This window comes from Synchytrium microbalum, assembly GCF_006535985.1.
Source record: "Synchytrium microbalum strain JEL517 chromosome Unknown SmJEL517_scf0043, whole genome shotgun sequence".
NCBI lineage: Eukaryota > Fungi > Chytridiomycota > Chytridiomycetes > Synchytriales > Synchytriaceae > Synchytrium > Synchytrium microbalum.
In genome coordinates, this window is record NW_022158392.1 from 30,535 (window position 1) to 55,415 (window position 24,881).

Sequence of the window (24,881 nt, forward strand, 5' to 3'; positions counted from 1 at the left end):
AAGTATTTAGAGTATTCGTGTCACTCGTTGTATTCAGCAACACCTCTTCCTCTATATTACCCTCTCTCAGGTCACTCTGTGCGAGTCATCTCAAGCTCAAATTACGCTTCCATTTTAGTCGGAGGTGTACCTGGATATGCTGACGGCGCATGTAAGCATTGATTTCTTAAAGCAAATGAGCTCTGATCTGTATGACTCACTGTCATTTTGCCTTTGTTATCTAGTTGGATCTGTCGAATTCTTTTACCCAATCGGTATTGCACCAACCTCCACAGGAGCTTTTGTATATGTTAGTGATTCATACAACAGGTGCATTCGAAAGGTAGGTCAGGCAATGGGAATCAAGCTGTGTTTTGCTGGGTTCTTTGGTTAATCACAGTCGTTGTTTTATAGATAGATGTGAATGGTGCAACTGTCTCTACGTATGCAGGAAATCTCGGATCTGGAACGGCTCAAGCAGGGTCAGCAAAATGATGTATTTGCAGTTTTGACGGCAACTGAAAATATTGATACATGTACTTCCCAGATGCGTTGATGGCGACAAGGACACTACAGCCCAATTCGGAATGCCATTTGGCCTGGCTTTGGATAATGCAGGGAACTTGTTTGTCGCTGATACACTTTGCAATAATATCAGAGTCATTTGGGCTAATGGTAATGTGAATTGTCATGTTTGAACTTGATCAAATTCTGAAACTATCATTTAAATGGAACAGGGACCGTTGAGACCATCGCAGGGTCAGCAAATGGTGCATATGGAATGGTCAATGCGAACGGAACATCAGCAAGATTCAGCTCCCTAACCTCTATAAGTTTCACCTCGGACTACTCAAAGTTGTATGTCATGGATGGTGGTCGCGTTCGAAGTATCAGTACGTGGTATTAGTCGGCTCCCTGTCTTTCTCGCAAGTCGGTTAACTGTATTGCTTTTCCTTCATTTTTCACAACAGATTTCAATCCCAATGTTCCAAGTCCTGTTCCAAGTCCTGTTATGCCAAGTGCTGCTCCTGGGGTATCTCCCGTTACTGGATCCCCTGTTGCCTCTGAATCAGCTACTCCTACAACCACACCTGGTCCTTCCACTAACAATACCGCTGGGATAATTTCTGGAAGTGTCATCGGCTCTGCTGCGATTCTCACTGCTGGTGCAGCAAGTCTATTTTTCAAGATGAAGCAAGCAAAGAAAACCGAGAACAAGGATGATGGAAAGAAGGAAGCCGAAGCAGACAAAGTGGTAGAGAAGGTGTAGATATTTTTGAAAATCCTGAAGGACGCTATCACAATACGTCGAAAATATTTGCGAAAAGAATGAACTGTCACAATACGCGAAGAGAGGTCCAAGATGCTTTGACATATCTTACGCGATGATTGATCTTGTGTCCAAAACAAGTGCCAACTTCAAAGAATGGAGTAGCATTTCAAGCTTTCAGATTGAATTGCATGCTTCGTCTCAATGGCTTCTTAGTTTATCTTCACACCTGGCTTGTTGCCAAAGAGAGTAAGAGTTAATTGCGGCAAAGTTCATGTTTTGACCACGTTATCTCTGAGATTCGACAAGCACCACGTTGTCACAAGCACCAATCTAGACATCTTAGCATAACAGAGGATATACACGACATAATCTCGATGTCCACCTTGGTAGACGCATCAAGCAACGTATTATGCGGAGAGTGGACTACATTCAAAAAGAAACGCCTGAATCCGCAACCGGAAGGAACGACACAACATCAAGTTCCGTGAAGACAAATCAAGTCATGGAGACTCCTTTACGTATCTTCGTGCCGTGTGGCATGCTCGGATATGGTTTTAATGCATCCCAGTTCTGGCAAGGCGTTGGTCGCAATCCTGTTGCCATTTGTGCTGATAGTGGATCTACAGACTCTGGCCCGCAAAAGATCGCAACTGGATGTAAGTGGTCTCGTTTTCTACGCTTCGTACGAGCTTGCGTACGTCTGGTTGTGATTTAAAGCTCATAATCACTCACGTCACACCATTTCTTTCTGATGTGTAGCAATGACTGTCCCCCGTGAAGCATACGTACGCGACTGGAGTCTGCTCTTGGAAGCTTCATGGAAGTTTAAGATCCCTGTATACGTGTCTTCAGCTGGTGGTGCTGGTATAAATTCTCATGTTGCCAATTTTTTGGAGATTGTCAAGGAGATTTCAGAAACGAAGGGCTATAACTTCAAGGTTGCTACTATTGAAGCTAAAATTCCCAAGGATCTTATTCATGACAAGATCAGACGTGGGTTGGTGTCCCCGTGTGGACCACTGGTCGATCTAACTCATGAGGAGGTTGAAAAGTCTCCAGAAGTCGTTGCTCAAATGGGCGCAGAGCCTTTCTTGAAAGTGTTTGAAGGTATTTTTATATGACTCTGAAGAGTGATTTTGTGTTTGTCGTGACGTTGTCTGAAAACGAAGCTCAGAAGTACAAACCACGATTTCCACATGGCTAATACTAATTCTGTCTAACCCTGATTCTTTTGCTGTAAACAGATAACAAGGACGCTCCTGTTGATATAATTATAGCTGGTAGAGCTTATGATCCTTCGCCATTCGTGGCAATATGTAAACAATATGGAATTGACGATGGGCTTGCATTCCATGCTGGGAAAATCACTGGTAATGCTTCGTTTAGTACCTTGGATATTAACCACTGTCTGACTTTGACTGATCTTCGTCCCTCATTAAACAGAATGTGGAGCCGTCTGCGCAATCCCAAAGTCTCAGCCTATATTTGCAACGATGTACAAGGACAGTTTCGACCTCACTCCATTACAACCATCTGCTCGATGTACTACTGTGTCCGTGGCGTCCCATACGCTATATGAGAAGTCGCGGCCAGATTTGTTGGTAGGACCTGGTGGGTTTATTTGCAGTGACAAGACGAAGTTTGGATGTATTGAAATTTAACGCGACATGTAGGTGGAACCCTTGATCTTCGGGAAGCTACCTACTCACAACTCAAAGACAATCGGTCTGTCAATGTGAGAGGTAGCAAGTTCATAGCACAAACTCAACCGTACACTGTCAAATTGGAGGGTTCTAAGGTATCAAAATCAAAATGATTCTCCAGCTTCCGCTTTTGAGCTTTTTTCTCCTCTAACAACTCTCCTCAATTTCCAAGGTGGTTGGATACCGAACGGTCTTCTTTGCCGGCATAAGGGATCCAATTCTTATTGCTGGAATTGACAAATTTCTAGACGCTGCAAAAAATTATGTAAGGGAAATGAATCCAGACATGGTCAAGCTGGGAGGTCAAATCATCTTCCATGTCTATGGCAAAAACGGGGTTATGGGATTATTAGAAGCCTCAAACCATGTATCACACGAGCTGGCCATTCTGAGTGAAGCTGTTGCTCCGAATCAGACACTTGCAAACTCCATGTCATCAACGGCTCGAATTGCTCTACTGCATTCATCATACGAAGTAAGAGGGAATATTTAGGTTGTTCTATCAATCCATACTTACATTGACCCTTTTTTGTCGGCAGGGACAAATTGGCACAGCTGGCAACATTGCATTGCCTATAACACCATTGGAGCAAATACTGGGAGAAGTCTGTGCTTTTGTAAGTATTTCTAGTCTTGAACTCGTTTTGGCAAGTTTGTCATGTCTCAAGTCGTGAACTCATTCAATTGTCATTTTCAATCTGTATATTTAGAATATTTACCATATTATGCAATGCGAGGGGAATGAGCATATCGACCTCTTTCCAATAAAATACTACCAAGTCGGGGACGCTTCCGCTAAACGACCAGTAGTGAAACCCATTGCAGTACAAGAAATGGTAAAAATGGTTAGAAAAACCAAGTGGATCACGTCTCTCACAACCACTGATTTCTCCCTCTCTCAATCAGTTTCTACCCCCTCTACCACCTCCAATTCGCAAAAACCGAGCAGTCAATGGTCCCATTCGACTTCGGGACGTAGCTCAAATCATTCGATCCAAGAATGCTGGTCCCTTCGAGTTGACAATCGATGTCATGTTTCCGTCCGCAACGGAATACCATGCAGTTAAAAGGCTGAATATTCTCACTCCAGAACTATACAGCAGACTGTACAACACTCCAATTGAGAAGCTGATTTTCGTATGGTGGGAACAAGCTTGGGCTCTCAAAGTCACTATTCCACGGCCGAATAGTCAAGGGTCTGTTGTAAGTTATAGGAGTTTGTATTTGGTGTTTCCAAAATCTTCACTAACCAATTCTCAAAATGTAGGGAGAGACGGACGTGCTTGGAGCACAGCAGTATGCTCCATTGATTGATATTGAGTTGCCAGGGTACACTGAAGAGCAATCCGCCAGTTTATAACATCTTGATATCAGACTGTAAGCCATGGTTTTTTGCCCAAGTTTCTTTTAAATAGAAAAATATAAACGATTTACCGGCATTTCGCGATATTGGCTGCCTTTTTCTGTATGTCAATCGATGTGGGCAAGCAAACAAAGATATCGCGGCAGATTTGGAAACGCTTGAGGAAAACCAGCAGCCGTTTGAAACAACACACGAAATGACTGCACATCCACTCGACTAAATATCATGAGAAGCCACCATCTCGCTTCAAAAGGGATCAACATCTTCATCCTCATTAACAAAGCATACATGCGTCGAAAATTGTCCTGACTTTTTGCAACGGGCGACAGGTGGCTGAACGAATCGAACTACAATCATGGAATCTGGAGGAGTCTCTCAAACTTTGTAAATGTGAATTGGGAAGTCGAAGATTCATTCGGGAGCGAACAAGGTAAGCCAAATTTTCAAGAGTTTGAACATCACCTGTTGTGATGCTCGCATTCCCATTGTTTTCGAACAGTATCATACTACTCAAGGTGAATATTAATTCGAACAAAACATCTTGACTGAAACAAGATTGGAGTCTGAAATCTCTCTCATTGGTCGCGACAGACGCATTGATTCATCATCCAAGGAGTCATCAAGAACTAATATGATGCAAAACCAGATGGTGATGCTTGTGAAACTGAGATTTATCATCTTCGATATCAGGTATATCTCTTGAAAATTCAGTTGCCAGCGAAAACAAGTTGAGCATTACCACCCCAGTACCAGATGGCCTTTTGCCTGTATCTAACATCTATTTCCCGTCTCTCATTTACAATAATGCAGACGAAACACACCACATGTTGGATTACCACTTTCTGGATTGCCCCGTATTCATGTCAAAACTGACGACCAACTAGCACATTGCAATGACACATTCACGTCATTCACGTCAAGACTATAAAAACGGAACAAGAAGACACCATCATGTACCTCACTCAACAAGTGCATGGACTGACTACTGAGCGAAATCACTTGATTGCTCAAGTTGGTCAACTGCTTCAACTGGAGTTGGGAATGAGACTGGTGTTCCATTGACGGCAGAAATGGCTGAAAATGAAGGTCTGGCATCGACTCCACGGCAGTTCTGGTTTAATACTTGACGATGTGCTGATTTTCTCCTCCGATACCCAAATTCGCGGCATCCTGGTGCAAGAATATCATTGAGATTCACATTTCATAATGGTAACAGCTTAAAAATTAGGATCTTACCGGGGTTTCGCTGTTAGTTTGGGTAGTCGCAGGTAAGTTTTGAATGCAACTGACCGTACAGGGTCCCAAAATTAATCAACAAATGCGATTTTGCAGATTCGAGACAGAAGAGTCGATGAATATTATGCTGTTGCAATTTCGACGGAGCGGGTCTATCTTTCTTGTTTGTCTTTTTTCATTACTTTATTGGGATTTAAATACTTAGAAACCACTAAAGTTGCTAATTTCTCCCCATATGTCACTGGAAATACGTTTGCGTCAGCCCCTAACCGTTTTGGCTCATGCATTCTAGTGGGCCGCTTTTGGCCGCAAGCTTTTCTCGCTTGGGTGACTCTCCGATTTGTATATATACTCTACTTGTTATTGATGTTTCCGTCCTTCGGGACATCTACGAAAATTGGAACGATACAGAGAAGATTAGCATGGCTCCCTGCGAAAGGATGACACGCAAACCTTGAGTGGATAGCCCTTCGGGGCTTGTTTTTTCCCATTAATTTCGCGTGTCTTCATTAAAAAGAAATTCTAGACTGTCTGAGCTCTCAGCGAACTGGCGGGGGTTCGCGGTAAAAAGCAAAGTCATTCAGGATATTTTTTTTGGCAAGCCTTGCTCACGAAAGCAACTCCACGGTGCTACCTTGATAGTATCAGAGGAATCTCTTAGCATGCAATGGTGCAGCTCACGTAGTGGTGCAGTTGATTGTTGCATGTAATGCGTATGATTCAACGGCTAGTGCACCAGTGAAGCACAAACTGCCTACTCCAAACTGTCGTCTTCTTCAAAGGTGGAGGCGATATTGAATACTATAGCTGGCCTTCATGCTCTAGCGTGGCGTGTAAGACTCGAGCGCATTCGCTTCTGATTTTCGATGTTTAATCCGTGGCGGCGACATTGCTCCGATAAAAACGGCAAGCATTGGTCCTGTTTGCAACATTGTATCAGGTTTGACTACCTGAGTGAAAAAAATTCAAAAAACTAACCGAAGTCTTGACGGGATCAAGGAAGTAAAGGCTTTAGCATGTCTTCAAAGCTCCTTCATGACAGCATAATCCCAACACACCACGCCATATACCATCATTCGGGAAAGCTATTACTCAAGTCCAGAAAGGCATTTCGGGTATCTCCTTGATCTCAATAAAGCAAACTACCATTTGTCAAAGCGTGCTATGAAAATTGATTGTCAACAAACAACAAAGCCCCTCTCAACAAATGTGCTGTAAGATAGCCTCGAGCACCAATGCCGAGTTGCAATCAACAATACTTTGCTTTGTCTTTTTTCTTCCTTGAGTTGCAAGGCAGAGCTCGTTATATGCACTCTGAGATCAATCGAGTCCTCCTCCAGAGCTACAGACATTGTAGTCGTTACCGAATCATAAGGGAGAGTTAGTTCAACTCGTATGAAGCCAAAAAGAGAAAAGGTATATGTGATAAGAACACATGGGCCTTCTTTGTACTATCATCAATCACATCTGGTATCGAACGGTCTCCAATAGCTCGCCGACGATTACAATCCGGTAACAAACAATCTCTTCAAGGGTACACATCAGCACGTTTATGTAAATGTCGAATTGCGTTATTAAAGTCCTGTTGGAAAGAGAACGGAAAGTCAGCAAAAAGCTTTATTTATCACTATGAGGCTTCCATACTTTAAAGCATCCTCCCACTTGGCATAATGGATCAATCACCGTCCATCTCATACTTGTACTTAAACTTCACCAGGAATAGCGTCTAAGCTTTCAATTACTTTCGCACCATCTTTGTAAAAGTCACCCTTCAAAATGAGTGATGGCAAGATGCCTCATCGCAGGTTCATTATCTGCGTCTTGACGTCAAACCATCGTGAAATCTTGAGATGCGTACATGCGTTCTCTCCTACGCACAAAGATAAAGAAATCCATGAGAACGGAGTAGTATCAAAATTCAGACGGATGCTAGTTCCACAATACATGCTGAGCTTGAAAGTGCTATGCACGTAGGAAATATGCACATAGTCCATCAGCTCGTAATCGAATACTGTTAGAGACAGTAAGAGCACATTTCTTTCCTCCATTCACGGGAGCGTGGCAAAAACGAGAGCATGTATCGTATACTAATGCTTGCTAGCAAGGCACTCCTTCAAAGACTATGCTGATCAGGATGCAGAACTCACATCCAAAAGCCACGTTGTGTCTAATTCTTATAAACGCCTAACCGAAAAAACAAGCCCCGGAGGGCTATCCACTCAAGGTCTGCGGGTCATGCTTTCGCAGGGAGCCAGGTTAATCTTATCTGTATCGTTCCAAGTTTCGTAGAGGTCCCGAAGGGACGATCTCTAGTACTGAGGAGAGTCACCCAGACGTATTGTCAATAAATTTTCCAACACTAAAATCCAAGAGTTCAAACGTTAAAATTAGCTACCAGCGACCGCACACCATTCTTGCAGAGCATACTCCTAATATATTTAGTGATATTAACTATTTCCACATCTACTATCGATTGATGGAATTTGAGCTCTACTACTTGGTCCTTGCTGTCTAAAGAGTTCACTTAACGTCGAGTGACTCCTAATTCCAACACTTTACCATATGCTGCAGCAAAGTCTCTGAAAAAGGTCTTCGCGAAACAGAATGGTTAGGTTCAATCGCGAGTTGCCAAAGTGATTTTGTGTGCAGTGAAGCTTACCTCTTGATTGTCAGCGTATATTTGGCAATACTTTTTAAACTCTGGATCTTCAACTAGTGCCATATCAGATGGCAGCATCATTTCTCCTTCGTCGTTCTCATATTGGAACTTGCCGTCCCCTGTTGCATTGCCAAATGGGTCACCTTAGTTTCATGTCAAATGTAGGGTCGAAGACACCTCATATATGTCGATGCACCTTCTGCGTCCCAAACAGCCCGCACAGCAAACCCCAAACAAAATATAGCTTACAAACTAAATATAGCTTACATTCTTTCGGAAACCACTTTTCATAAATCAATCCATGAAAGTACTCGTTCGAGAACTCGGTAGGATTCTCTACCCATTTGCCTTCATATCCCGACCATGCTTTATGACATCGTCCAAGAACATGTGCGCCACTTAGCGCGACAATCTCTCGATCATTGAATCCCATTCTGTAGAATGTTGCTCGTAGTTTTTCAGGGCCGAAAGCTCCATCGGGTAATTTGCCGTTTTCAGGTACTTGGGATGGTTTGACTTTGGTCGCTTCGATGTCTATTCTGCCTGATCTCCACGGTATCTTGGGGCCTCCCATCTGTGATTAAAGTAGTTGGTTTGAGTGGATGTTGAAGTTGATGTAGAAAGGACACCAAGGTTAGATGAAGCACGTTCTGTTCAAGAATTCTAGCAAATCCAAACACGTACTGCTTCAACACAAGTAGCACCTGCCAGAGTCCACAAATCACCTCGACTAATCCAAGGATGTCGGCTTCGAACAGTTTCCAAGAAGGCTCTACAACAGATTCAAACAAAGTTCAGGTTCGCAGCTTCCACGAAGTACGAGATTCACATTCCTGCATACCTTGCTATTTGAAGTCCATTGTTCTCAGGGTCTGTCGATTCAGGTGCGAAACGCATCGACGCGCCGTTGGAACCACCAGTTTTCGTGTTCTTGTCATATGTGCCTATCAAAACAAGGCAGATATGGGATTTTGGTGGGAAGCGATTCCATATCGTCAACAAAAATTTAAGCTTTTGATGGATGTTTTGATCATCCACCAAGCTGACAATACACGTCTGAAAACGAACAAATCACGTCATATCGAGGATCATACACTCACCACTAGCATGCCATGCCAGTCTCACGAGTATCGGTCCCAGTGACCCATCGTCATAAGCTTCGTTCTTCATGATGCTCAAAATGTCCTTTTTCACGGCTGCATAGTTCTGGAAGTAGCCTTCTAGCTGTTGAGCGACTGTCATGTTTGCTTAATGCACCTAGTACTTGGTTGCTGCTTGGTCTTTCTTGGGCTGGTTTTCTTTATCTGCGACAATTTGTGACAAGTTTATGTGGGTGAGAGTAGATCTTGAGATGAGTGAACGTGAAGTTTATTTCCTGGCATGGACAAGAATTAATTACTTTCTGCTAGATGGACGCAAAGGTAGAGAACTAGGCCTACCGTCCTAGATCAAGTTTGGCTGTTAGATCCGAAGTTGAACATCGGAGAGTGGACCTTGCTAGTTTTCTTTGCTCAATCAAGCAGTATATTTCATTCAAATCTCGTATCTCAAACACATTTTTACAACCAAGCTGGAAATCATCGAATTTTTCATAGCCTAGTGGTTTGAGAGCCAACTACGTTCCACCACCCACTTACTTCATCGTTGCCATCACCTTCAATCCTCGCGAGTTTCCTCGCAACCATATCCAGGAGCTGACCAATACGGCTGTCAAGATGTCGTGCATACAATAACTTGCATCCTTCAATTTGACGACCGACCTCACAGTGCTTTGTGAGTAAAGTTGGATATGCTCATATCTTGAATAGAAAACCGAATGACAGTCAAGATATCCAGCTGTTTGTATGTGCTCTTGCTTTGGTGTATCCACGAAGTAGTCCAGTTCTGATAGGTGAGAGCGTGTCGAGATTTGGCAGTGTGTACTTCCGACAGACCTCCCACCAACGAAAAAAGCTTTAACTCAAGAATTCATGTTCCGAAACTGATGAGATCTATTCTGCTACTTTCTGCTATACAAAAAAAAACATCTAATGGCATTGCTTATAATCTTCCTACTCAACACGTACTCCTGACTTCACTACTTTCACAACCCACTCAATAATACACTATATGCAAAATCACTTTACTGTGACGAAGGAGTTGTGGGAGAAGATGGCCCAACAGCACCTCCGTTTTGTTGTGTTGGGTCGTCATAGTAGCCAAGAGTTTCGCGTTCTCGTTGAAACATGGCCATGTAGCTGTGGATGCTTTTCTCCATGTAGGTGCCTAGAAATGGGAGAGGAGTGGGAGTGAAGTGAGCATGAGGTTGACAGGTGGGAGGAAAGAAAGGTGGTAAACTGTAGTAATGAATTTCGACTTGAGATGTTACCGATTTTGATAGCTTCTTCATGCATTTTGTTGAATTGGCTATTTTTGGAGGTGGGAGAGAGTGTTAGTAAGTCTGCAAATATTTCATTCGCAACAATTCAACCACCGAAAAAAGCAGAAGCAAAAGGAACAGAAATTATTGCATCCAAAGCAACAACGACAAGCATCGCAGACACTCGCCCTCAACTGACTCACCCTTTGTAGAAATCAGCTTGTCTCCGCCCAGCCTCAATCACCTCTTTCGCCCTCGTCAACTCTGCACCCAACTCACTGCACCTTTCCCTCAGCAAATCCCTCTCCCCAGCCAACTCATCAATCTGTCCCTTCAAGCCCTCAACCTCTTCTTCCTTCCCGCTTAACTCGTCCCTCACACCCGCCAATATCTTTTTCGCCAAATCCTGCTGTGTGGCGACCCCATCCTCATACACCTTCAACGCATTCATCTTTTCACCCAATTCAGCACTTGTGGCTTCATGTGTTGCCACAAGTGACTCGTGCAGTTGCGTCATTGTTGATAAGCGAGCCAAGGCATCATCACGAGCCTGTTCAGCGGCTGTGAGATCCCGTGTTTTGGTATCAAGGCTGGATTGGGTTGAAGCGAGCTGGTTTGCGAGTTGGGTATATGCGATGTCGAGGGTATTGTATTTGGATGTGCATGAAGATGATGCGGTTTCGAAGTCAGCAAGTCGGGTCTTGTATCCTTCGATTTCGTGCATTGCCGCTTCGTATCGAGTTGTATGGCATTCAATGAGTGCGTCCTTTTCGGTGTTTGCTGCTTCCAAATCACGTTGGGTGTCTGATGATGAGGTCTGTAGTTGCTGTAGGTCGACATGCAACGCTTTGATTTTGTCCTTGGCAGTTCGGATGGCTGCTGTGAGGTCTATGGCTTGCATGAGTGCATCATGGTACTTGTTGTGGGCATCATCAAGGGCTTGTTTATACCCAGCGATTGCGTTATTTACGAGATGATTGTTGCGACGGATGATGGGCTTTCGGTATTCTCGTCGTGTTCCGTTTTCAGTGAGGAAGAATCTTGCTGTATAGTTTACGCAGTATGAGACTTTCTCTTTCCTGTTTGGCTATAGTGAAAAGAAAAAGGTTTTATGTTAGTATTGTGGTTTGACAGGTGAGCAAAACAAGGGCAACAAAAATATATATATATATGAGAATCCATATATATGAATCCAAGTTCAAACGCATACCTGATGTTCATGATTCGTATCGCTAGTCTTCATAGCAGCACCTCCATCTTCGTCATCATCATAACTCCCCATTCGTTGATGAGCAATGACACCGCCATTGTGGTCGTCTTCACCATCAGTGCTTCGTCGGCGTTTCTTTGGAGACCCTGCACCAATAGCACATATCAAGAAATCATTCCTCCATCCATAAAAGACAAATCCAGCATTACCTTGACCTTGATATTCATTTGCAAGCTCATCACCACCTTCCAAAGAAACCCACATCAGGTGTCAACCCCCTCAAAAGCATACTGCACTCATAATACATTACCTTGAGGAACAGCATTCTCCATAACATATTGCATATCATCTGTAAACTCGAATTCTTCTCCAGCTTCGTCCAGTGGTTTGCTTGCATGGAGCACGTCAAACTATATACAAGAAATGATTTAAGATAGGACGCACGAGTCACTGGTGCAATGGAATGGAGAATATTCATACCTCTTCTTCTACCTCGCAGTGGTGGGATACCATACTATATGATGGATGTAGTGGGTATCTCTAGATTTGCCTGGAAGCTTGGATTCTATGTCTTGATATTGGCGTTTGTGTTTTGTGAAGTTACGAGTGAGTTTGCGTTTTTATTTACAGGTCAAGCTGAGAAAAGAGAGACGCGTATATTATCATCCTATAAGCTGTATCATTCGCGAAAACAATGCTATTTATGATCACTCTCTATATTAAAGACCACTATTTTCCACCTCACACTTTTCTCAATATAAACAGCGTACACTTCAATCAATATCACCAAAGTATCATCCATTCAACACGCTCCTCACTTTGACTTTGGCATCCTCATAATCCTGTACGCCAACATCCACTCCGCCCATCTAATCGGCAACACACTCAACATCCAAAACACCAACGCACCAGCCCCATACCACAGCACAGGTTTCAACGGATTCTTGATCAGTGCTTTAACAGTCACACTAGCATACTCTTCCACAGGTGTTCCTCGTGGCTTTTCAGCTCCTTGAGCGACACTAGCTATGAGATAGAGCAAATGTCCTTTGATGGCTGGTGCTGAGTGGTAGTCTGATGTATCAGAGAGTGTGTATGGGTGGTAGCGGAGAATGTTTGCAGAGTTGGGTGTTGATATGCCGCCTATTTGGATGTTTGACTTGGAGGTTGAGTTTCTCTGTAGTATGGTTACGAATTTTTGGCTTTTTTTGAATCGGCTTTTTCCCTTCATATCTTAATAGTAGACTGCGCTTACCTGGTGAGAGGACTGTCACCTTGATGTTGAAGGGTGCTAGTTCCATTCGGAGGGATGCAGATAATGCGTTTAGGGCTGCTTTACTTGATGCGTCTAGTATAGGATATGTACGAGTGAGCGAAAGAAAAAAAAGGGTCAATCGTGACTAATTCCAATGTTGCGACTGGCACTCCTCCAACAACAACTTTTACTCACAAGGAGCAGTATAAGGCATAGCCTGAAACCCAAGCATCGACGACACATTCACAATATGTCCTACGCCAGCAGATATCATATGTGGAGTAACAGCTTGAATCAGTCGTAACGACCCGTAATAGTTTAGTTCAAAGATTTGTTTGATGTCGTCGATTGATGCTTCGATTGCAGGCTGGTACACCATTGACTGGCCAGCATTGTTGATCTGCGTGAGAGATGTACGGTGAGATTATGTTTTATGAAGAGCCAAAAACACCTTACTGTCAGTCCAGCATGATTGCCAGATCATCATCACATCACACAATAACACTTACCAGCATATCAATCTTTCCAAACTGTTGAATAACAGTCGATACAGCTTTGTTTACGCTGTCTTGCTTTGTCACATCAAGCTGTAGTTTCACGAATTTCTTGTCATCCAACGAGTTCATGGTTGAGACAGTTCGTGATGTGGCAACGACCTTCCAGCCAATTGAATCGAACTGTTTTGCGAGTGCACATCCGATGCCGCCTAATAATATAGAATAATATAAGGGAATGCGTCAGAGATGGTTGAGTAGATCGTTTCTTGAGCAAAAATTGACATGAGATCAAATGTATAATGCAACCAATGTGGTGATCACGTACCATCAGAACAGCCTGTAATCAATACCAATTGCATGACTTGTTTCCTTCGATTATAAGCTTGCAATTGAGTTTGCTAAACTGCTAAACAGGAAGAGGAAAACACACAAAATGGTGCTCAGCTTCCAAACATCAGTGACATCAACAACGCGTCAAATACGTTCATCCGTACGTACTTCAACGAAACATGAATCCATATGCGTTCTATACAGCCGCATGCTACCGTGTCATCACTCCGTCAGAAAAAAGTAGCAAAACATAACACCAGCAATACAACCTATTTCACCTAGGGCCTTATCGACATACAGCCATACTGGCATACCAACTGCCACTATGAAATTCTTCTCCAACCTCCCAGACTCGGACCACGTCCCGTACAAATTCCTCGTCGCCGAACCACACTTCAAACAAGTCGTCAAGTACATGCGCACTGAAGACTATATCGTGTGGGGAAGTGTCGCCACCCTGTTTCCGCTAGCTACTGTCTTATGGGGTGCGTATTGATACTAGTGCTTCGAGCCTCAGTTGGGTTGGTAGACATGAACATTTGTACTGACAGTGTTTTTGGGGAACTAGAACGCTCATCACCAACCCTCCATCCACGGTACATGCCACGAATCATGGCCGTCTCGATACCTGTTTACTTTATTGCTGGATTCGTCGTTGCTGCTCAGATGCCACTATGTATGTTGTTGGTGCTCGTTATGTCTATGAGCACATTCAAGTCGATGAAAGCTCTTTTTTTGTTTTCGCCAAGGCATCATCGCAGAGTCGTATTGCCATACTATTGCTAACGCTCTTCTCATTCCACAGACCGATTCTGGGGATGGAAGGAAAACGGTATTGAAGCTACTAGATGGGAAGCTGAACAAGCTAATGCTGCTCCTCCAGTAAAGAAGGGATGGAGTGATGCTGATTGGTAGTCGGGTTAGTTAGTTGAGATAGTAGTTAGTGGCAAGAAGGTACAAGAATATTATAAATACAGAAAACGATAAAAGAACACGCTTCATGATCTTTTGCCACTGTGGATGTGAACGTCGTGAGTACACTGAAGATCTGAACGTTGTGAGTGGTTTGGGTGAGTATGCCAGAGGCGTCAATGGATGCCCGTTACACGAGAGGACGAGAGTCGACGAACCATGGTTTTGTGGTTATTTGGCAATTCTTTGTTTCTATTGCGTTCATTAACAAAAGGGGAAGATCATTACAAGCTCTCCATTAATCGCCAACTCTCAACCACCCTCACACTCCTAACTCATCACTCCTCACTCGACTCATACCAACCCTCCCAACTCAAAAGATAGGTATATAATTCGAAATACGATCCTTTTGCTGCTGAGCAATACATTCTGCAATCCATACTATATTCCTGATTTCCTGTTCCTTGAGTTTCAGATACGAGTAAAACACTCCATAATGAAATTGTCGATGGAAGGACACCTTGTTCAGGAATACTTCATGTTCAAAGAAACGATCTTCGAGGGAGCGGTCTGAGCCTGTCGGAATGTTGAAAAAGTCGCGGTATTCCTATATAGGTGTGTGTAATAAAGTAGAGAGGGAGTTAAGGTATTGAGTATGTTGGATGTAAACACGCAAGGAACTGACTGTGACGAAAGTGGCAAAAGAAAGTGCAATATAACAGATTTGATGCTCGCACTTGCAGATATTCACATCACATCACAAACGGTCACCAACACTTACAGGATAATTGTCAAGCGCCAATCTCACTTGATCAACATCATCTGCTCTAGCCAATTTAGCTAGTCCATCAGGATACAATTTACCACTGATGGGCAACAATTTCGCACGATCATCTTTACTCAATTCGGTGTTGAATGAATTGATTGTGATGTTGATGACTCGTCGATCTGATTCAAACTATGAATTTTATGGGTAAATAAAGTGTGAGGTTATATCTTGTTGTCGAATGATGAGCAAAAGGAGACGTCAGAGTTATAACAGCATCACTTACAGCGAGAATCTCTCCCATAACTTCCTTTGTTGCACCACCCAGCTTTTCACAATAAGCATGGAAATCTTCCAAGTAGGCCTTGTATAGTGTATTCCTTATAATCTCGATATTCATTTCATCCAAGTCTTGTGCTGAGAGGCATTTTTCGAAATAGGGCGCTATAGAGTGTGATAGTGGTGAGTTAGTAAAAAGTGGAATAATAAATCAACAAAGTGGCATTGAATCGAACAGGCCAGTCCAAGGCAAAAAACCGCATCGTTCATTCCGATAATCTCAACTCACCAAGAGGAGTCTCAACAAGCACAGTATTGAATAATTCAGCCACATTAGTAGCGACACATAATGCAGCGATTGAATCAAACATTCCTAATGGATGACACCTTTCTAGTAATTCATGAGTGTCTCGTTCGTGTAGAGTGCCGGTAATCAGGAGGATGACATTGTCAATCATATATCCATATCTAGGGAGTACATCGTATAAGTCATGAATTCTGATTATAGGATCGAGGAAGATCGACCAAAAACAGATATGCAATGGATCATAATAACACAACATTGACAAAACCGACAATCACCATCTTACGTGATAAAGTCCAAGAAGGTAGATAACGGAGGTACAGCATTCACCCTCAGATATTCGAATTCAGCAACGAGTTTCTCTCTACACTTGTCGGATATAGTGGTGGTTGCTAGTGGAGATGCTTCGTTTTGGAGGAAATTGCCATAATCTGTTGATGCCAATTGTAATTTCAAGTCTGTTTAAATACGGTGGGTAGTTTGAGTTAGCAAATAGAGAAGTAATAAATCAAGTAACAATTAAATTATAGTCTTGTATATGTACGGTACCTTCGAGTGTCTCGCATTGAATCAAGTTTGAATAATTGGAACTAGATAGGATTCCAGCACGGAAACCACGTATGACACCTTCTAGATACCCATCTTCTGCGTTGAAAAATAGGGCCTCCATACTTGAAATATAATGATATTGACGGTAGTGATGTTGGTTGCTTGTAAGTGCGATTGTTTTGGCGTGACGGCATGAACTTAGATATGAAAGAAACACGTCCGATTTGAACTGTACAGCGTGATCTTGAACGTCAAAAAGTCGTATTCAATAAGTCAATTGAAAACTGACCAGGCAACGCAAGCTTTGCATGATTACGCGTGTGTTTATTCTGTTGCTAGAAACGACTTGTTATATAAAAACTACGTTCAGGCTACATTCCAGTTTATAAGTTTACGGAATTTTAGCCTTCATACCTAAACAAATCCCCTTCCGCCAACAAAAATAGCATCTGCGTGTGATCTATGTTGTATCATGAGCTTGATAAGACGCTTTGTTGGGACCATAATATATTCTTTCGCATACCCTTTAATTTCAGATCTTTGAGATGGCCGTTACGATAGGCAACATCTTGGCTTGTGAATCAGGAAATCCTCCACCACTAAGTTTGGAGTGTACCTATTTGTATTGGGTTGAGTATTCATGATGCAGAACAGTGCACATGAATGCCACCATCAGTATGCTTACGAGTGTCCCGTTGACAGTGACTTCGAATTTGCCTAAGATGTGAGTTCACAGTTAGCAATCAGTTTCAAGGCCCTTCGTTTTTGGAAAGTCACCTGTGGCGGTAGGTGTAGCAGTTCCCTTGATCTAGTTGGGAATCGGTTTCAAATGAGTGCATGATCTCGGGATGTGAAGATTTGAGATCAGGCGAAAAAAAGTACGACATTGAGGGGAAGCATTTCAAAATTTGAAGCACCACGACCTCAGGCACTTACATCAATAGTAGGGAACTGGGTTAAGAGCTTGTTCTTGAAGTCATTGAAGCGAGCCGCGTATCCTCTAGTGATTATACGTGGTCAGTTCATGGTGATCATTAACAACCAAAAAAAGCAACGATTGGAATAAATTAAAGTATCATACTACATACCATGCTCCACAGTAGACAACATCTACGACGACGGCGTTTGAGCTTGATGCCATTTTTGGTTGGTTACTGAATAAGTTTTTGGTAGGGCCTCGTGTGATTTGTGTTTTGTGATTGTCTCGAAGTATATGGGTGGTCAGCAACACAATCCATTATAAATCACTAGTAAAGTACGCGTAAATCAGGTGTCTGATATCAGCTACACCATGAATTACGCAGTTCCGTTGTCTCTTTCACGTGAAGTGAGCGAGGATCTCAAAGATTCAAACCAAATTCCTAAACCACTTGTTCACGTTCAAAACCAGAAAGCTTTTCGGTGAATATGTGCTAAATATACACGTGTAGTGAATGGGACAATACGTTCACGTACTTGTAACCTGCCAAGTCACCTCCCATCGTTTTCAAATATCAGGCAACGTCAGCTCAGACAAACCGTTCAGAGTAAACGAGGGGACGAAGCTTATCGTATTCAACGCTACTGCTGCTCATTTCTAGTAAGTCCATATTCTACTTAGCTTGATAACAGCACTGTACACGTTGCTCGATGATGATGGAGTTTTGAGTTTACGAGCTTGACAAATGGGGATGATGAAACGTATCAGATGATGGAAACAATTAACATACCTCAAACTTGAATCATTCACATCATTGCTCTTCGTTCCTTTATTCCATTCCACGTCAGAAGCTTGGAACATTTGAAGAGGGGCGAAACATTACTCAACATTTTAATCTATCCAGACATTCAACTATTATTAGTAACAAGTAGCTCTGGAGCTTGGAGCCTTCTTAGCATAGATATATTAGCGAGTTCCTATTATATCCCACATTTAAAACCACAATGGAGGAAGTCGTGGCTGTTGCTGCTACTCCTCCTGCGGAACCCATGGAGACCGATACCCCAGTCCAGCCTGTCCCTGATGGTAATTGATTATATTGATCACATTCATTTGGTTGATGGTCATTGAATGACTGACAACGTGGCCCGAGTTGTTGGCGTTCCGACAATCCAAACATATTCACATGTCACATACACACTGACACCTCAACACACATATTTATTCTAACCCATTACTCGAATGTAGTAATGCATCTGGGCTCTGCAACAACAGAAAGTCAAGAGAAAGTACTTGAAGAGAAAGTCTACGAATGGAAGATTGAATCCTTTTCTAGTCTGAGACAGTTTGAACGTACTCATTCCGATGAGTTTGAATGTTATAAAAGTAAATGGTACGATATTTGGCGTGATATTGAGTGTAGCGATTGATCTTGAATGAGTGGATTAGTAAATGATTGATATTGGTCGATCAGCGATCATACGTATTGTTGATGAATGATGGGTGATGATTTATGATGATGGAAGTCAAATTATTGATGACGGAAAGACAAGTGGTACTCAGCTTGATTGATCCGCAAGACACTACTTTCTTGTCACCCCCTCAATTGTCTAAAAAAAACTCACTACGTGTCTCCAATACAATAGGCGGATCTTACTATTCCCAAATGGCAATCGTCAAACAGAACAACTATCAGTCTTCTTGGAGTCTGTCGATGCTCCATTACAAGACAAGAAATCTTCATGGCACATGTGTGTCGAGTTTTCTCTAGCTGTTGCTAACCTAGAGGACGATACCATTTACAAACATCAATGTACGTATCGCATTCTGATTTATTCATGGAGGATCGTAACGGAGGGTGCTTGTTATGATATTTTCGGTTGTTTGAAGCTTCATTGATGACTTGTATCTACAGGCAAAAATGCCCGCAGACATTAGTAACGAGCTAATTCTATCCTCTCATTCATCACTCACTAGCTGCACGAATGAGATTCAATCCTACAGAAACGGATTGGGGTTTCAATCAAATGGTCAAGTTTGCTCAATTGACAATCCCAATTGAAAATTTCGCAAAGCCAATCTTGGAAAATGACAAAATGAGAATCGTAGTCTACATGAGAGTTGTCGAAGATCCTACTGGTGTTTTATGGCACAACTTTATTGAGTGAGTACACATTCGATAGTCTTTTCGGTTATAAGTTTTTTTTTGGTTGAGGCAACGAGCGCTGAATAATTTATTTCTCTGTAGTTATGATTCGAAGAAGGAAACAGGCTTTGTAGGTTTACATAATCAAGGAGCAACGTGCTATATGAACTCATTGTTGCAATCGCTTTACTTTACCAACTATTTCCGAAAGGTGAGTTTCTTTGACACCAAAAGAGAAAAAAGCAAGAATTCATGAGAATGATACTCACTGTGTTCAATTCCCCTCTTTCACAAGGCCACATATGCCATTCCAACTGATAGCGATGAACCTCAAAAATCCATTCCACTTGCATTACAACGTGTATTCTACAACCTCCAATTCTCAGATCAACCTGTCGGGACCATCGAATTAACCAAGTCCTTCGGTTGGGATGCTTTGGATTCATTCATGCAACATGACGTACAAGAGTTCAATCGTGTGTTGCAGGATAATTTGGAGTCCAAGATGAAGGTATGTGTGGGCGGATGGGGAGAGAAATAGGAGAGAGATCACGGAACGAAAATTCGGAGAAAGTGGGACTTATTTTGTTACATCTATCGACTTTTTTTTGTTTTGGTTTGCTGCCACATTCATCTTACCGAACAAAATCATGTTACTTTAGGGCACTCAAGCTGAAGGAGCCATAACGAGACTATTCGTAGGCAAAATGAAGAGTTACATTAAATGTATAGATGTACAATTTGAGTCATCTCGAGTCGAAGACTACTACGGTAAACAATTTTCTTACAAGATCGTTTTTTTTGTGCTTCTACTCACTCGTTGAATCTTTTCTAGATGTACAACTCAATGTCAAGGGATGTAAGAACTTACAAGAATCATTTGATAATTATGTATCTGTTGAAACTATGGACGGAGAAAACAAGTATGCTGCTGAAGGATACGGTCTACAAGTAAGTCCAGAATGAGAACTATGTGTAAAAAAATCACATCGGAATGCAATTTTTCATGACATTTTCTTTCCAGGATGCTCGCAAAGGTGTCATATTCAAGAGTTTCCCTCCTGTCCTCCATCTTCAGTTGAAGCGTTTTGAATATGATATGCAAAAGGACGCCTTGGTCAAGGTAAAATCATGCCATTCATCCTCTTTATCGTCGCCTTTCTTAGGCTCATCGGGATACCTTTTCTACTCAGATTAATGACCGTCATGAATTCCCACTGGAAATTGATTTGGATCAATATTTGTCTGCCGATGACGCAGATGTTGATCGTACAATTCGTCAACATTATCATTTGCATGGGTATGCAATACAGGGTTTCCATTTCCCGTTTTCCCGTTTTTTTTTTCGTCTTTGGATCTCACTACTCCCTTCACAGTGTTTTGGTTCACACTGGTGACGTCCACGGCGGTCACTACTGTGCCTACCTACGTCCACAAAAGCTAGGCAAATGGTATAAATTCGACGATGATCGAGTAGTCCCCGTACAACAAAAGGAAGTACTTGATGAGAACTATGGTGGTGAATCAGGTCCCACACGAACAGGTGGCAACAATCGAATGCTCAAGCGATTAACGAATGCATACATGTTGGTCTATATTCGTGAACAGAATCTTGATGAGATGTTGTCTGAGGTTACTGAGAACGATATCCCGTCTCATTTACGTACGTGGTTGGTGCAATTCTTTAGCATTCTACTTTCGTCCTTTTTCCCAGCTTTTGTGAATTGTATGCTGATTTTATCGTTATCTGATAGGTCAAAGACTCGAACAAGAACGAATGATTGCTGAGCAAAAGAGGAAGGAGAAGGAAGAAGCTCACTTGTTCATGTCTGTGAAGGTACCATATTAGTTCGTTCCGCGAATTTGTTGGTCTCGTTTGTTTTTTGTCTGCGCAGATTCCTTAACGAAACCGTACCGCTCAATAGATCTTGACAGATACAGATGCCAGAAACCACGATGCATTCGACTTGTGTAATTTCGATGACAAGTCACATGCTTTATCAAATCTGACTACTCATAAAGTGCGCAAGGACGAGATATTTTCGAAGTTCAAGGTAATGCTTTTGCAATTTTTATGCTTTTTTTTGTTGTGGAGTCTCTGGTTCTCATCTTAAAACGCTGGTTAGGCATTGCTCTGTCATCAAATGAATCTTGCACCAGAGCAAGTCAGGTTATGGACTATGGTCGGTCGACAAAACAAGACCGTTCGACCTGATGCTCCTATCGCAGAGACTGAATACGATAAGAGTATGTTGATAGAGACTCAGTAGTGGTCTTTTTTTGTTATTCCCTACTGACACTTTATACTGATATGTAGCTCTGGAAGCTATCAGAGAAAAGTATTCCAAGACTCAACCTGAACTTCGATTGTACCTTGAGCAACCTGATCCTGAATTGTTGCTTACTAGTCCCAAGGTAAGCCAAAGAAAAAGGAACAAAGGCAATTCGGGGAATACCTCAATCTCGCATTGGTTAATTTGTCTATTTGATTGACCATTTTGATGGTTTCTATAGGGACCATACTTTATGCCAAAAGAAGATAAAGAAAATGGTCAGATTATCATCTTTTTGAAGTTTTACGATCCCAAGAAGCAGAAGATTGAGTATGTTGCCCCACCCCTTGGTCTAATAGTTCGCTCCATCGACGTGGTTTTTGTTCAATCACTCATATACTCAATCTCCTTTTAACAAAACAGGTATGCTGGCAAACTGACTGTGAAATCACGAACCATGAAGATATCAGATGTCTTACCCATCATGGCTGAACGTGTCGACTTGCCACCGAACACACCGCTGAAACTATTTGAGGAAGTCAAACCAACCATGATTGATCCATTGAAGTTCAAACAGAGCTTTGCCCAAGCCGAGTTGGGTGATGGAGATATCATCTGTTATCAAAAGGAGGTTACTGATCAAGAGTAAGTTATTGGCTTAGAATTTGGCTTCAATTCGTTCTAGTAAGTTGTTTTATGTTCTCGACTAATCAATTCGTTTGCAATCATGATAGGATGCTAGAATTACCGGACCAAAATCTAGCACACGCCCCAGCATATTTCGACGCCATTCTCAATCGCATCACAGTCGCATTCCGACCCAAGACGGTTGGAAAAGATGTACCTTCCATGAAGGATGCCAAAGATCGTGGACCAGGCGACTTTGAACTAGTGCTATCCAAGAAAATGGCCTATGACTTGGTAGCACAAGCTGTAGCCGACAAATTAGGACGTATGGATCCCATGAAAATACGTTTTTCCAGCAATGCAGCAACCTCATCACCCAAACAAGTAATCAAACGACAAGCAAACATGACACTTCAAGAAATGATTCCACCACAATATCAATCGCAGATAACACCCATCCTTTTTTACGAAATCCTTGATATCTCTATTACCGAACTAGAAACAAAACGATATATAAAAGTGTGTGTGCTTGATCGCTCCATGAAGGAGCTTGCTACACATGATGTGCTGTTACTCAAGACCGCGAATGTGTCTGACTTGTTGGAGGTCTTGAAGGCTAAGATCAAACTTGATGATAAGGTCAAAGTTGACGAAGGGTCGTTGAGGCTGTATGAGGTTACGGCTCATAAGATTCATAAGATGTTTGCGAATGAGGATTTACTGAGTAGTATTGTTGAGTATTCGTATATTTATGCAGAGGTGTGTAGAGTGTTGGGACCTCTGATTGTTATCGACCAAAACGGGTTGTCGTATATCCATCAGAAGTAACTCTTTGGTTGATCTAGGAAACACCTCTAGATGAACTGCGAATGGCAGAAGGTGATAAGATTGTCAATGCCTTCCATTTCAGCAAGGACTTGGCACGAGCACATAGTATTCCATTCAGATTCGTGCTCAGAGCTGTAAGTTTCAGACTGTCCGAGCAATGTCTATCATCTCAATTCTCATCACTTTTTTTGTTACTCATTAGGGAGAAATGTTCAGTGCAACCAAAGCACGATTGCAAGCTCGCATCGGTATGAACGACAAGGACTTTGCCAAAGCCAAAGTTGTGTATGTTGGAACTGGTACCTTCCCTAAAATGACTCCTGTCGAAGATGGTAAGGATATGTTTTGAACAAAAAACCTGATCAATCCATGGGAACATGGCATCATCACCGTCTTGGAACTAACGCTTATTCCTCTGTCAACTAGGTGACATTCTATGTGACAAAGACTATGAAAAGGGTGAATGCATTGCTATAGATCATATCGACAAGTCACGAAATGCACGATCAGGCACGTTCGAAAAGGCAATCAAGATTTTTGGTTGATTTGCACACTCTAGACATTCCCACAAAAAGAATACCTCAAAGAAGATGAAGAAGCAAACACAGATGGAAGAGCAAAATATTATTACTATATCCTAAAAACGAGAAAAAAATGTGGAAGATGGAGGGTTTGTGTTTTAGTTTGTGGAAGGAGAGAGGTTTGAAGAGGAGAGAGAATTTGCAGTTGGGACCATTCTTATAAAGTTGTGATGGGTATTATTTTGTTGGATGGTTTTAAACATCTGGCCGAAATATACTTTTTTTCTTGCCGATAAGTATCATGTGGTTATGTGTTGGGTTGGTGAATGAGGAGTGGAGTGAGAACTGTGGTCCAATGGTTTGCAGCTTATGTTCTGCTTTTTGCCGAACTTGATTTCGATGATGAAATGCCAATGATGAGGCGTCTAATCAGAAAGGTATGTATTATGCTTTATACGCCAGGTCTAGTTCAGAACTGCTATTAATTCCATTCAATTCGTGTTTTTATTTTAGTTGTTTATTTTAGGTTCTGGCATGACTGTGTGGCTGTTAAATTGATGATTAAAGAGACGGTCGAGGTATTTGTGTTCAAAGTTTTTGATTTGTGTAGATGTGTGGTGGATTATTGTTGAACAAAGAAATCCTATTCTGTTGAGGAACATGCAATCTATCCATGACGAAATTTTTTTAGGGTTGGGCTAACTTTCTTCACATTTCCAGAATGCCTTGACGATAGACTGCGTCTGCACTCTTGTACAAGGGAAAGCCAAGACAAGAAAGTCGAGTAATGAAAGATTGCACTCTTTTTCTGGCATGACACACTCTCATGCCACAAATTTGGTGTCTCTGAATGTTGCGATAGTAAATGAGACGTTATGGCGTCAATGGATGAT

General features: G+C 42.1%; 4 protein-coding genes across 4 annotated transcripts, besides 1 other annotated feature; 2 read left to right on the forward strand and 2 right to left on the reverse strand.

The window, feature by feature from the left end:
- The first annotated feature begins 5,976 nt into the window (after positions 1-5,976).
- Positions 5,977-6,012: a sequence feature (Short protein (SmJEL517_g05135, TPX31515.1) was converted to a misc_feature.).
- A 2,066-nt stretch (positions 6,013-8,078) lies between these two features.
- SmJEL517_g05136 (uncharacterized protein) lies at positions 8,079-9,455 on the reverse strand (the record flags this gene model as incomplete). The annotated part of the gene is made up of 6 exons (XM_031171063.1): positions 8,079-8,144; positions 8,214-8,332; positions 8,481-8,787; positions 8,898-8,985; positions 9,055-9,157; positions 9,314-9,455. The coding sequence occupies 6 exons, from the start codon at positions 9,453-9,455 to the stop codon at positions 8,079-8,081; spliced, it is 825 nt and encodes a 274-aa protein (XP_031022924.1).
- Positions 9,456-14,043: 4,588 nt separating this feature from the next.
- Positions 14,044-14,779, forward strand: SmJEL517_g05137 (uncharacterized protein; the record flags this gene model as incomplete). Its single annotated transcript, XM_031171064.1, has 4 exons — positions 14,044-14,093; positions 14,147-14,349; positions 14,433-14,540; positions 14,670-14,779. 4 exons carry the CDS (start codon positions 14,044-14,046, stop codon positions 14,777-14,779), a joined length of 471 nt encoding a protein of 156 aa, XP_031022925.1.
- A 370-nt stretch (positions 14,780-15,149) lies between these two features.
- On the reverse strand, positions 15,150-16,795 carry SmJEL517_g05138 (uncharacterized protein; the record flags this gene model as incomplete). The annotated part of the gene is made up of 6 exons (XM_031171065.1): positions 15,150-15,383; positions 15,558-15,734; positions 15,829-15,986; positions 16,111-16,289; positions 16,412-16,583; positions 16,675-16,795. 6 exons carry the CDS (start codon positions 16,793-16,795, stop codon positions 15,150-15,152), a joined length of 1,041 nt encoding a protein of 346 aa, XP_031022930.1.
- A 1,802-nt stretch (positions 16,796-18,597) lies between these two features.
- On the forward strand, positions 18,598-24,012 carry SmJEL517_g05139 (uncharacterized protein; the record flags this gene model as incomplete). The annotated part of the gene is made up of 21 exons (XM_031171066.1): positions 18,598-18,679; positions 18,842-18,986; positions 19,240-19,406; positions 19,571-19,757; positions 19,842-19,950; positions 20,035-20,250; positions 20,402-20,510; positions 20,575-20,690; positions 20,764-20,862; positions 20,933-21,039; positions 21,116-21,402; positions 21,494-21,576; positions 21,665-21,793; positions 21,866-21,986; positions 22,057-22,154; positions 22,254-22,342; positions 22,436-22,657; positions 22,747-23,398; positions 23,485-23,601; positions 23,670-23,799; positions 23,894-24,012. The coding sequence occupies 21 exons, from the start codon at positions 18,598-18,600 to the stop codon at positions 24,010-24,012; spliced, it is 3,384 nt and encodes a 1,127-aa protein (XP_031022931.1).
- Between the last annotated feature and the right edge of the window lie 869 nt (positions 24,013-24,881).